This window comes from Stomoxys calcitrans, chromosome 4 (genome assembly GCF_963082655.1).
Source record: "Stomoxys calcitrans chromosome 4, idStoCalc2.1, whole genome shotgun sequence".
Taxonomy (NCBI): Eukaryota; Metazoa; Arthropoda; class Insecta; order Diptera; family Muscidae; genus Stomoxys; species Stomoxys calcitrans.
Window position 1 is genome coordinate 163,203,164 of NC_081555.1, and position 14,013 is coordinate 163,217,176.

Genomic DNA, 14,013 nt, shown 5'->3' on the forward strand with positions numbered 1-14,013 from the left:
GCAGGCAAGATTGCCATGGTAAATGCAAATATCAATGGAACCTATACAATATACCCACAGGTATTCAAATCTTCTGTTTCCCTACTGCCATCTATTCATTTATTTATACATAGTACACAAATATAATAACAAACTTATATGAATAGCAAATATAATATACATATTTACTTTGTTTAAGCGAAATGTTTCCAAACTTAAATGTCAAAAAGATTTCTCTGTTTTTTCATATTCTTAGGAGCTCTCCGCTTTTCTTGTACGGTAAGAATTGATTTCGCTTCTTATTCTGGGAAGAGACCAAATGTGTCTTTGATTTTGGGCAGTGCCGCACAATACCGCAATTTAGCAATTGTATTTACTTTGTACGCTCAATTTAATTGGTGTTTGTTGCCACTTGATGTTATTGTCATTGTTGTTGTTGTTCCAAATGGCAGACAGCTGTTTTTAGACAAGTCACTGCCTAAAATATACAACATGCATGCTTATTAAAACGTACGTACGCATGCACATACATACATATACATACATATATATGCTTGAGGAAAGATCATTGAACTTGTGAAGATGTGCAATTATAATTTTGAATTGACTGCAATTGTTTGATATATGGATGGTTTTTATATAATAAGTTAGTAGGTACCTATACACATATATATTTCTAATTATAGAGTAGTACCGTTTGAGTGCAAAGAAAATCTCCTCTTGAATTTGGCAAGCGAAAAAAATTATGCGACAAAAATAGTTTTAATATTTGCTATTTTCTAGGAATATTTTTTAAAGAATTTACTAAAAACATAATTTTATTCAAAATTAAGTGGAAATATTATTTTCATACAAAAATTGATTCTGAACGGCTGGCTAAAATTTTGACGAGCGGCGATTATTTCCTCAATAATTCGAATTTGAAAGGTCTTCAGCCATGTACAACTACTGAACAATGAGATGTCGACGCGTCTACTGAGCAGAGGCAGTTTAACATAGAACTTGAACCTGATTTAATTTCAATAGAAAGTCTCATCATAGTTTGAGAATAAACTAGATTTTATCAGCAGTTTATTATTTGTTCTAACTAAAACAACTTTTCGCGATTACAGATTGTCTGGTAATCGCATTGACTTTCTTGTTTTCTTAATTGGAAGAAAATATTTCTAGATGTGTTGTTTTGTTTTGCCAAATTCATGTGATTTTGTTGACTTTGCAAGTTGCCAAATCACAACATTAACAGAAAAAAATTAAAGCAAATTGAGCGAAACGTAATCAAAACAATGTGGTTCTAAAAAATAAGTCATAATACTGGTAAAAAAAATAGCAAAACGCAATCACAGCAGACAGCAAAACCAACATTAAGATTTTAGGTTTATGACCTCACAAAGATAAGTTGAATAACTTCTTTTGCCCTAAAGGCAGCAGCAATACACCATACAACGGATATAAGCACATCGTTTATAAGAAAAACATTTTTAAGGAAATTTTTGGAAACACCATGTTTATTGCAAAATGATTTGCTGTAAGAAACAAACGTATACAAGAAATATTTTTTAAAGCACCGAAGCTGTAAACTCCACTTTGAAAAATTTTCTATAACGACATTTTAGTTATGAGAAATTGGTATGAATTCTTCAGGATATATTGATTAACAACAACTCCATTGAAAAACACATGTACAGACCAAAATAAAATTTTGGATAATCGTAGAGCAGTGATGGAACTTCCCACATTTGCACGTTACTACGAACCTTGCGGCCTACTGTTGTGTACGTAATTCTTATGTATATCTGTATGTATTTGTATAAGAAACTAGATTCTTATATGCAATAATTCTGTTTGGAAAAAAAAACGTATATAAAAAAAAATTAAATTTTTTGGACTTTCTTATATCCGTTGTCTACCGTATTAGGTAAAAGAAGTCAAACGAATTTAAAAATTCAAAAGCTTGGTAGATAATTTGATAAATTAGTTGATTTGGTTGTTGTTGTTGTTGTAGCAGTGTTATACACTGAAGCGGCAACCATTGCCGGTGAAGAACTCTATTGGGTCAATCCGTTACGTACAACCGGCTGCCATGGGATTTTGATTTGGTTAAGGGTGCTAGTAGACTAGGCGATAGCATAACTTTAATTAGATATTGGTGGCCAGCGTGGAGCAAAGCAGGTCCGTATATGACGCTGAACTGCTTTACAATGTGTGTTGAGCCTTACGATAGCTAAGTGTTGGTCCTTCAATATTCTTGTATCACAACGGACAAAATTTGTCTGAGACTAACCTTACCTATCCTATCACTATAACCTTACTTATCCTTAATTAATACTGCCCAAAAGAGCAAATGTTATACCGGCCAAAAGATTTCGGTTTGACCAAAAATCTTTTACATTTTATGAATGTTAATCTACGTACATAACTAAGTAGACCAAATGCCAAGAATGAAGTCATAATATACTTAGCATGAGTTTGGAATACACCACCCCCTAAAAACAGAAGGATTTCCCTTTCTCAATGCCGTGACATTGAGAATAAGTTGGCACAATCGTTTTCAAAACAAAACATTTGGGTCAATGGATCTTATGTGGGCTCTGGACTAAATCCAAAGAATAATTTATAGTTTTCTCCTCATAAACTTATTAGATATGTATTTATTTTTATATTTTAATGAACGACCCACATCACGCACACAGCCACAATAAAAACCTACAACCACATAAAAATATTCTAAGTAAAAAACAATGACAAAAATTTAAAAACAAAGAAAAACAGCAACAACATCGTACAAAAGTAATTGATAAGAAAAATGCCACCACCAGCTACCATAAAAAATATAGTAAAAAGAAAACGTAAAGAAATCGCAACACAATAGATGGGTCGTATGATGAGTGTTGTTCCCCGCTTAACCTAAGCAATAGTGGGCCACATAAAACGAGTAGTAGCAGAAAACCATATTAAAAATTGGGACTCTAAGGTATACACTTACAGCTGTTTGAAACTCCATGTTGATGAGATGCCACCAGACATCTGAAAATATATCGCCATAATCATGGGCCGTTGTTTTAATTACTCCGATTATATCCATTGTTGGTTTTGTTGTTGTCAAATTTTCCACTCAACACTTTGGGCAGATGACGAGGATAACATTAAAAAACTCTCTTGTGCCAGAGATAACACAAAGCAATTATATTCGTATATTACGAATGCACATAACCCGGAAGTATTTGCATTTCATAAAAAACGATTCATAGAAGAAATTACAAATGAACTTCACACCCCCATCACAAAAAAAAAACAAGACGAGTCTTGCTGAACTGTGGGCGAGATTGTTCGTTTTCTTTTATTTCTAAAAGTGCTCCCGTTCCGTTTGAAAGGCGGCAATTTTCAAATAAATTTTGTTTGTTTTTGTGTTTTGTTACGACTGTTGAAGCGGGGCAAGAGGTGGTTGAACAGCTGACAATGGTCTGGTCTTTTGGAAACGAAGAGAAGCCAGAGAATTTAAGTTTGACAGCGCGAGAGCCACAAGCAAATGTTTTTTTTTTTTTTTTCAACACGCACACCTACACACCCACACTTACAAGCGGTGGCTATTTGCACAAAAATCAACAACAAAAAGCGGAATTAATTCTTTTTCTGCGAACTATATTTTATAACTTTTATTTCTTGTTGCGTATGAAAATAAATTATTCAACTCGTTCAATTGCAAATTTTATTCAAATACTTTAGCTTCACTCTTAATAATATTTACAATGGTATTCACATTTGGTGTTCTTTTTTTAGCTGTGCTTCAAGTTATCGAATTTTCTTAATAGAATAGAAGAACTCATCTAATGAGAATTGTGGTTATGCGAGGCCTCAGTAATTCTTTTATTTCACATATTGTTTGGCAATTTATTTACTACGAGTATCTTCCCGAGAATTTTTTTCCTTTCCATTTGTTTGGTTTTAATCGTTTAAAAGTAGCAACCAGAATGAGAATGAAAATTTTATACGATGTCGAAGCGCAGTCGCCATTCAACACTTTGAAACAAACCCCAATCAAAAAGTCTAGAGTCAGCGTTTAAGAAAGCAAATACATACATGGTTGAATTAAGAAGGTTGGCTCATTGGCCGAACAACAATGAAATCAACGATACAACCCATTGGCGATGGTTACGCAAATTCCCACTAGGCTGTACAATTCTGCTATTGTTGTTGTTGTTGTTGTTGTAGTAGCAGGGTGTGGTACACTGAGGCGGCAGCCCTTGCCGATGAAGGAATTCATCGGGTCAATCCGGTACATACAACCGGCTGCCATGGGATTGTTCTGCTATTCTAGTTTTTATTTGCATTATAATGTGTAGCAGCCATAAGATCAAAAGATTTATGATTATAAACGTGTAAATTCTTAATTAAAATAAATAAAATGTGAAAAAGGAACAAATAGGAACATTTTTTAAATCCAAACGCAAGGCAGATTTAAAAAGGTGGTCTCACGCGAACAGCTGTTAACAGCCGGCCAGGTTTGACGGTATTAAGATGTCAGATTTTTGTTCGCATTCTCATTGTTGTCACGTCGCCTATTCGTTGCTTATGCATGCACACGTACACACATTTCTATGTGTGTGTTGGTAAAACGTCGATCAGCTTGATGGCAAGATGGCAGATTGCGTCATATGTTTTGTGGTTGTTGTACAAATGAGACCACCTTTAATTGTTTCGCCATGATCCAAACCAAGCATTTGACGTTCTAGTGGTGTTTTGAAACAACTCTGGTCAATTCTATCTGCTGGGCAAATGAGTCAACCTTCTTAATTCAACCATGATACATACGATATACGTACCATGATATAATGGTACGTACGTAAAGAACCATTTAACACACAAACAACGAAAAATAGCTCGAATAGTAACAAACACGAAATCAAAGTTGCACTCATCACTGTTTTTGACAGATAATGCACTCCATATTTTGTTGTTGGGCAACTGCCACTACCTGTACATGAATGTAACTTGCTGATTTCATTCAATAGGACTTACGGTAAAAATTTAATAATTTTTTTATTTTATCTTTGTTAATTGTGTAGTGTTTGAAAAAAGTAGTCGCGAAAAACATGGGTGGTAGTGGCAGTTGCCCAACAACAAAATATTTAGTTACTATCTGTCAAATTAGTGATTAGTGCAACTCTGATTTTGAGTATGTAACTAGTTCGCGCCATTTTTCGTTGTTTGTGTTATGTTTCTTAACTATAATACACTCAACAAAACCTCGTTGACAGATAGGGCACTTGACAACAAAAAATTGTGCTCAGCTGTTTACGGTACACTTTCTGGTAATTATGTTATGGCAACAGCCATTACCGTGTATACATTTGCCTAGTTTTGAACTTTTCCAACTTTTCGACTTCAAAGTCGATTATTTGCCATTTTTAATCAGTAAAAGTCGACTTCGACTTTTTTACACAAAAAGTCGATTAATCGATTAGTCGAAAGTCCCCTAGTTTCTAAATATATTAAATCAAATAAAATATTAAATAAAATAATATATCATTGCATATTGCCATACTCAACTGATTCCACTTAAGAAAGTCATCATAAAGACATCTTTAGATTGTTTGTACGTACTGAGGACACCATCACACGCAATGAATCCTTGCACAGTTGCTACGCAAAGGATAGATGCGGATGGCGATGATCGATGGCTAAGGTAATTAAATTGGAGTCTTTGCATAACTAAAAACATTTATAATTCGCTTCTGCGGCTCCATTTATGGCTGACATTTTTCTTTGTAGTGTTCATAAACGTTTTATTTCCGATGGTCATGAAAAAGATCCTGACGTCATCTTCATTGGCGACTGTATATTGGAGACACTTCAGGACACAGAAACATGGTATCGTTACTTTGCTCCTATGCATTGTCTAAACTTTAGCATACGTGGTGACCGTTGTGAAAATGTCTTGTGGCGAATTGAAAATGGTGAATTGGACAATGTTAAACCAAAAATTGTAGTCCTCCACGTGGGCACAAACAATGTGGAGAACAAAGCGGAGGATATTGCTGAAGGCATCTATGAAATTATACAAAGCATACGCTCTAGGCTTCCAGAAACATATATAGTCATACCTGTAAGTAGACAAACGATGGTATTTTTATACAAAAACAAATGAATGAGTAATGCTTGAATGTCCTTCAAACGAATAATTATCCTTTGCGGAGTCATTATTTAAATGTTTTTGGTTGGGGTTTAATTAAGTTTACAATAGGGGTGGAATGTGATGCGTTTTCTTGTTTTTTATAGTTATGGTATGAAACAATATCGGGTTTTATTAGAAAATTGTTATAAATTGCACATTGTTTTTTTTTTTCTTTTTGTGAAAGTGTATATAAATATATATAAGATTTCATACTTTTTAAAAATTTCTATTTTGTCGTACCTAGAGTTAAATTCTGAAGACTTAAGGACATGTGCCGAGGATCTGCAACGTCAAATATTTTTGAATTGGCCCGAATCGTTATTCCATTGTTGTTTTAACCACATTTGCATGTGGAGATGGCCTTCCTCGTCAAGCTCCTGTAGGTGAGCAAGCTCGTTCCTGTCCAAATGGCCAGTCGCCGCGGGAACAGGCTGGCCATTGGTTATTTAAAGGCACCAAAAACCCGCCTTGTCATATCGAGTATCATAGGCATTCAGTATTTGTGCAAGAGCTGGTGCCGGCCAGCCTCTCCCTGAGACTCCGCTCTATACCGCTGGTGGCCGCGACTGCCATTGCAGCTACTCCGTTGCGAACATTCCAATATCCGCAACCTGTGGACGCGCCCGGTAGCTCGCAGTTAAGCGTCTCGTGTTCTCGCGACAGCAATAAACACCACACAGATTGGACCTCAATGTTCCAGGCTGCGTGTTGCTTAATGCAATCCCGTCCCGGGCGTTCCATTAATTGATGTCGTCAGAAGGGTATAGAATAGAGGATAGATAGAATTTGAACAGTGTCAGAGATATCACCCCATATTGTGGAACTACTTCTTTACTTTATGGGGATTCGACTTCTTATCCCCAAAACATAAACGACATAACATTGGTCGTGTTATGCAATTTACGTGTGCTCAAGCGTGCTCTTCGAGTGTCTTGAGATATATGTCAAACCGTAACTTCATTCACTGTAAATTATATGCCTCGAAGACTACGGATGCAATGAAAGGCTGTCTTTCTCATCCCATCGCTTGCACATCTCTTTGGGTCAGCCCCTACTACATCAACAAAACTTACTAAGGACGACGAATTTGCCGTCGCAGATGAACGTGATAGGAATTCTGATTAGTGTATTGGAGGCCACCTTAGGGCAAATTTTGCAATGTCCGCCAGTCACGCTGAACGCCTGGGTTCGAATCCTGACGAGAACCTCAGATAAAATTTGTCAGAGGCGTAAGCCCCCCTGTTCCTTTTTCTTAGAAAAGAGTATTAAGGCTACCCTTTCTCTTAAACAAAGAACACTAAAACTACCCTTTCCCTTAAAAAAAAGATACTAAAACCACGCTTTCCCTTAGAATAGGGTACTAAAATTACACTTTCCCTTAGAAGAAGGTACTAAAACTTCGAAAAGGGAACTAAAACTACCCTGTCCCGTAGAAATGGGAACTAAAACTACCCTTTCGCTTAGAAAAGGGAACTAAAACAACCCATTCCCTTAGAAAAGGTTGTTAAAAATACGCTTTCCCATAGAAAAGGGTACTAAAACTACCCTTACCCTTAGAAAAGGTTACTAAAACTACCCTTTTCCTTAGAAAAGGATACTAAAACCACTTTCCCTTAAAAAAAAGAACTAGAACTACCCTTTCCCTTAGAAAAGGGCACTAAAACTACGCTTTCCCATAGAAAAGGGACTAAAACTACCCTTTCCCTTAGATAAGGGTATTAAAACTACCCGTTTCCCTGGAAAGATTTGCTAAAACTGTCCTTTCCCTTAGAAAAGCCTACTAAAACAATCCTTTCCCTTAGAAAAGTGTACTAAAGCTTCCCTTTCCCTTAGAAAAAGTTACTAAAACAACACATTCTCTTTTAAAAATTTACTAAAGCTAGCCTTTCCCTTAGAAAAATGTACTAAAATTACCCTTTCTTTATGCAAAGCGCACTTAAACTACCCTTTCTCATAGAAAAGTGTACTAACACTCACCTTTCCCTTAGAAAAAGTTGCTAAAAGTATCCATTTCCTTATAAAGGTGTACCAAAACATGTTTTTTCTTAGAAAGGAGTACTGAAGCTACCATTCCCTTAGAAAAGGGTGCTAAAACTATCCTTTCACTTAGAAAAGGAACCTAAAATTACCATTTTCCCTAGAAAAATGAGCAAAACTAGCCTTTTCATTAGAAAAGGGAAATAAAACTAGCATTTCCCTTAGAAAAGCGTACTAAAACTACTCCTTCCCTTTAAAAAACGGTGCTAGAACTACCCCTTTCTTTAGGAAAGGGTATTAAAGCTCGCCTTTCTCTTATAAAAGGATACTGGAACTACGCTTTCCCGCAGAAAAAAGTACTAAAACTACCCTTTCCCTTAGAAAAGGGTACTAAAACTTCCCTTTGTACTAAAACACTTTCTACCCTGCTAAAATTAGGCTTTCCCTTAGAAAAGGTGCTAAAACTACCCTTTCCTAAAAATGCCCTTTCCTTAATATACTATTGGGTTGCCCAAAAAGTAATTGCGGATTTTTTAAAAGAAAGTAAATGCATTTTTAATAAAACTTAGAATGAACTTTAATCAAATATACTTTTTTACACTTTTTTTCTAAAGCAAGCTAAAAGTAACAGCTGATAACTGACAGAAGAAAGAATGCAATTACAGAGTCACAAGCTGTGAAAAAATTTGTCAACGCCGACTATATGAAAAATCCGCAATTACTTTTTGGGCAACCCAATAAAAATACTAAAAAATATCCTTGAGCTAAGAAACGGATACTAAAACTAAAGACTAATTTCCCTCGCAAAAGGTTACCAAAACAACCCCTTCTTTAAGGAAAGGGTACTAAAAGTTACATTTTTTTAGGGAAAGGGTATTAAAACAACCCTTTCCTAAACTAAAACTACCCTTTCCTTAAAGAAAGGGTCCAAAAAACACTTTCTTTAAGCAAAGTTTAGTAAAACTACCCTTGCTTGAAGAAAAGGGTACTAAAACTAGACTCTCTTTCAAGAAAGGATGCTAAACCTCCCCTTTTTTTTGAAGAAAAGGGAACTAAAACTACACTTTCTTAAGAAAGGGTTGTCTTAACGAAAGGATACAAAAACAACTCTTTAAGGAAAGGGTACAAAAACTCCCCTTTCTTTAAGGAAAGAGTGCTAAATCTACCATTAGGAAATGTTACTATCCGATGATTATCTGTAGAGCCCAATTTATAACAAAATTGAATGAAATTTTCCATGCGATTATTTTATATGACTGCTTATAGATTATGATATATTTATTTATTTTAAATTTAAATTGTATATCTATTTACCAATGTTTTCTAATTTTTTCTTTCACCTACAGTCTTTACTACCTCGTGGTCATCAAGCGAATAAATTACGTGATAAAAATGCTCAGGTCAACCAGCTGGTTAAGGAAAAAGTCATTGGACTTAATCGTGTACAAACTGTTGATATAACAAAAGGTCTGGTGCAGACCGACAATTCCATTAGTCACCATGATATGTTCGATTACAAGAATCTAACCAATACGGGAGCTAAAAAAGTCTTTGAGCCAGTACATGATCTCCTCTCCCAGATATTGAATGAGAATGAAGTAGAACATGATCTCACACCCTCGGAATAGTGTACTGGCATATTGCAAACGGCAGCAACCTACAAGAACTACACCATCATCAGCAACAAAGAAAAAAACCAACAAAACACTATATCACACTACACGTACACATACACATACACATACTACATACGTTTATATCCATATATATAGTATATATTTATATTAATATAGGACTATATTCAAAAACATTTTGAAATAAGTTTTTTTGGACTAATTTGGTTATGTTTAAATTGGTTGAAAAACTTTTTTTAGAATTTTTTTGTATGAATATGGCCCATATATTGTTTTACTCATTGCGTACACAGACACAGCAGCATTTTGCTCATTTCCTTTGCTCATTTAATATTCTAAGCCTTTTGAATTTCCTTCTAAGCAAAATGCATTAGAATGCTATCAAGCAAGTCCACAACATTCTAATTCTTAAAAGTTTCCTTATGCTATTTACTACTATATATTTTTGTTTTATTTTTTGCTTTGCAAATCATTAGTTTAGTTAATTTAAATAAGAACCCCGATAAATTCCATACCTTTGAAAAAGAGAAGAAAAATATATCAACAAAACTCTTCTTAGCATTTTTCTTTTATAAAAAAAGGCTTTAAACATCTCATCAATTTATTTTGTTTTAAAGCAAAAGTCTTTTTTTGCCTTTATTTATGGTAGCTTAAGTTAAAAAAATACAAAAAACAAACCGAGAACATAATATTTCGAATTTATTTAAAAAGAAATATCAAATTTTCTACATGTATTCCACCAACACCCATACACACACACACACACTCCAACCAAAGCTATTTACATTTTCTAGAACGTTTTATTTTTTGAAAAAATTTATAAATATACAACAACAAAAAGCAAGAAAAAAAAACTCAACACTAACATTATGTCAAAATTTCCACTCTTCGCCTCTTATCCACTATTACTCTATTCTCTGATAGAAGAGCAATTATATAAAGTAAATACAAGAATATAAATATAGTTTTTTTTATTGCAAGAGACATTGAGAATTTTTATTTTCTAGGTTAGGGTTAGGTTGAAAAGAGAGTGCACATATTAATCCGCCCCATGCCACTATGGACATACCCCTAAGCCTTCTCTAAGTTAACAATTTAGACCTCTGAGTCTAGCCCAGTCTTATGCTATATGCAAGACCCTTTCGACCCTTCTGCATAGCTAAATAAAAGTTTTAGCAACACCTGGTATCCGATAGAAACCGAGGCGATAATGGCTCAGGTTTTAATGTATTGTTGTTGTAGCGTGGTCCAAACCTAAATGTAAGTCAAGTGTTTTACCAAACTTCATTTGATATTTTTATTTATCGTGTTTGGAAAAGTACACCACTCAGTCCATAATGGTCGTTAAAGTCTTTTACGACATTTATTGAACTATAATTTTTTTTTTTTGCAGCATATCCATAAAATGTGTCAAAAATCGGAAGAATTGTAACAAAGAGATTATTCTGTGATGGCGGCTACATCAGACCGTTCTTTGTTGAAAATGATAGTTGTAGCAAATCTACCAACAACGGTTTCCAAGGAAGATGTACTGAACTACTAACTCCCACAATTCCAATACAGACGGTTGTACGGAACGAATTGATCCGATGAATCCATCATCGGCAAAGGCTGCCGCCTCAGTATACAACACACAGCTTCAACAACAACAACAATCTCCAACAACAACAACAATCTCCAACGTACGGGTTAAAAAATTTAATTTCTTTCCTAGGAACGAGTACTAACTGGCTGAGTATGGATAGCAACTAACGTGCAGTTGAGTTGTCGTCTGGCAACGCAACTAAAATCAAAATTTGTATAACGTATAGCAACTTTTGGCAATTGATGTGCATTAGTGTTTTGGCAGGCGGATTAGTGTTTATAAGGTGGCCTCATCGGCGAATTGCTACAACAAAGCATCTTTTTTGGGAAATTGATATGTCAAAATTTGTAAACAGGGCGAAGAAAATTCAGTTCGCCGTGACATTTAAAAATTGCTTGTTGAAAATGATAGTTGTGACATTTAAAAATTTCGGCAAATTTTCTTCGACCAATCAGAGCAAGAAGAAAGAAGTTTATTAATTTTTGAGTGTCAAGCAAAAAACAAATTTTAAAAAAGTTCCAAACTCCTGTTAGCTCTAGACAAAACCATCAAGATGGCATGTTTAAATAGTTTTCACTAGGTTGTTGTAGCGGTAAACTTGAACCTTTGAACCCTGTATTTCCATGGTCGGAAAATTAGTCCTGTTTTGGCGTATTTCAAAAACCTTCCATTTGAGTCCTATTGGGTTGCCCAAAAAGTAATTGCGGATTTTTCATATAGTCGGCGTTGACAAATTTTTTCACAGCTTGAGACTCTGTAATTGCATTCTTTCTTCTGTCAGTTATCAGCTGTTACTTTTAGCTTGCTTTAGAAAAAAAGTGTAAAAAAAGTATATTTGATTAAAGTTCATTCTAAGTTTTATTAAAAATGCATTTACTTTCTTTTAAAAATCCGCAATTACTTTTTGGGCAACCCAATATATTCCCATTGTGTGTTTTGGGGTGGGCCGACCACCAGACACTTGGCACTGAAAACCCTTGACCTCTAATTTGGTTACCAAATTATTTTTCGGTTACTATAATGTACTTAGAGACGGAATAAACCATATGCCAATGAACAGGTGGATAAATTGTGGGTCGCATGACATACAAAAAAGGGAGAAATTGGTGCATGGCACGCAACAGGGTGACCTCCATAATTAACCTATAATACTTCTAAGGGCTACGAATCCGAATAAGCTATGTAGTAGTGCCGAAAGGGTCCTGCCAAGCCCGAACGGCGAGCCACAGGGCGACTCCTCTTTGGGGAAAAGCACGCATAGTAACTCACAAATGTCGCCTGCATTAGGATAGGGGGATTAGGGGAAAACCACCGCTAAAAAAAATTTTACTCCGCTATAACGCGGCACCCAAACGATGCGGATTTATTGTTATTGCCTTCATGGCCAGATTACTGCCAAACAGATGGATCAAAGCTGGAGGACAAAGTGGGCCTGGGTGTTTACATTGAGAACACAGGGACTGAGATCTGATAATGGAGGCTATAGCGGAATAAGGGCGAATGAAAGAGCAGACGGTTTGACAGTGAAGTCGGGGGACTGACTGGAAGATGATGAGACGTTGAAGCACTGCCCGTAATTGCTCGATTTTAGCGGCTAGCAGGTAACGGCACTTAGGTGGGGATACAATACCAGACCTGAACCATCTTCGGGATTTCTTGATTTAGATTTTCTTTTTCGAGGTTATTTTTTTATTTAGTATTAAAAACGCACTGCAAGCCGATTACTGCCTAAGGTGTACATTATGTTCATAGTGGCATGGGGCGGATAAGCATCCGCACCAGTGTTGCCACTTAAGATAATTATTTCCTACCAAAATTTAAAATAAAGTCTACTATTGGGTTGCCCAAAAAGGAATTGCGGATTTTTTAAAAGAAAGTTCCTTCTAAGTTTTATTAAAAATGCATTTACTTTCTTTTAAAAAATCCGCAATTACTTTTTGGGCAACCCAATAGATCCGACTAAAACCTACCAAATGTTCCACAAGCCAATAATGGGGTATATATTTTTATACACACCACCGATAGTTGTTCATTTTATCATATTGCCATTCCATTTGGAACACATCAAATTATACATTTTCAACGCTACAAAGTACTAGGTCGTTGTTATTCATATAGGATCAAGACATGTCCGTCGGTCTGTTTTTTGAAATCACTCTACAGCTTTAAGATCAAAGATGGCCTATATTTTGATATAGTAGCCTTTTACCGAACATCCGATAAGAAATCTTGAGTTCTTAAAGTCGTATTTTTGGCCCGATTTCAATGAACAACCGTGCCGAGTTTGAATAATGCGATCTACCGATTTAAGTATTTAAGCCCAGAAATGCGTTTTTACTTCCCATTTTCGCCATTACAGCGAGATGCATGTACCCCTCAACATTTGAGTATATACCAGATTCGACCAACGTTGTATGCAGCTGCCGCATAGCCCTGTTTTCTGATTAAAGGCATTGAACACACAAAAGCCTCTTTCCCTATCCAGAATTTACGAAATTTGAAAAAAATCTCTTAACACTCAATATCAGCACTTATGCCCTTTTTCTTAAAATTTGAAGCAATGAGACTCTTTGTAACTCCGCTTGGCCCATAGCTTGACTTAATACTGCACTCTTAACGCATACAACATATTTTTTTTTCTTAAAACTATACACCTATTTGCGAAA

At 35.4% G+C, this 14,013-nt stretch overlaps 2 protein-coding genes across 4 annotated transcripts in view; one reads left to right on the forward strand and one right to left on the reverse strand.

The window, feature by feature from the left end:
- LOC106087269 (neuropathy target esterase sws) overlaps positions 1–3,959 on the reverse strand; it is a 42,989-nt gene extending 39,030 nt beyond the window's left edge. For 2 of the 3 annotated variants that reach the window (XM_013252276.2, XM_013252262.2), the window contains exon 1: positions 2,963–3,959. In XM_013252276.2, coding sequence (XP_013107730.2) covers positions 2,963–3,061 — 99 coding nt within the window. In that variant the 5' untranslated portion in view covers positions 3,062–3,959. The remainder of the gene's footprint in view (positions 1–2,962) is intronic. The other variant, XM_013252268.2, reaches the window with a different exon arrangement.
- A 1,475-nt stretch (positions 3,960–5,434) lies between these two features.
- Positions 5,435–10,746, forward strand: LOC106086877 (platelet-activating factor acetylhydrolase IB subunit beta homolog). Its single transcript, XM_013251704.2, has 3 exons — positions 5,435–5,662; positions 5,749–6,082; positions 9,475–10,746. The coding sequence occupies exons 1-3, from the start codon at positions 5,601–5,603 to the stop codon at positions 9,754–9,756; spliced, it is 678 nt and encodes a 225-aa protein (XP_013107158.1). The 5' UTR covers positions 5,435–5,600; the 3' UTR covers positions 9,757–10,746.
- The last annotated feature ends 3,267 nt before the right edge of the window (positions 10,747–14,013 follow it).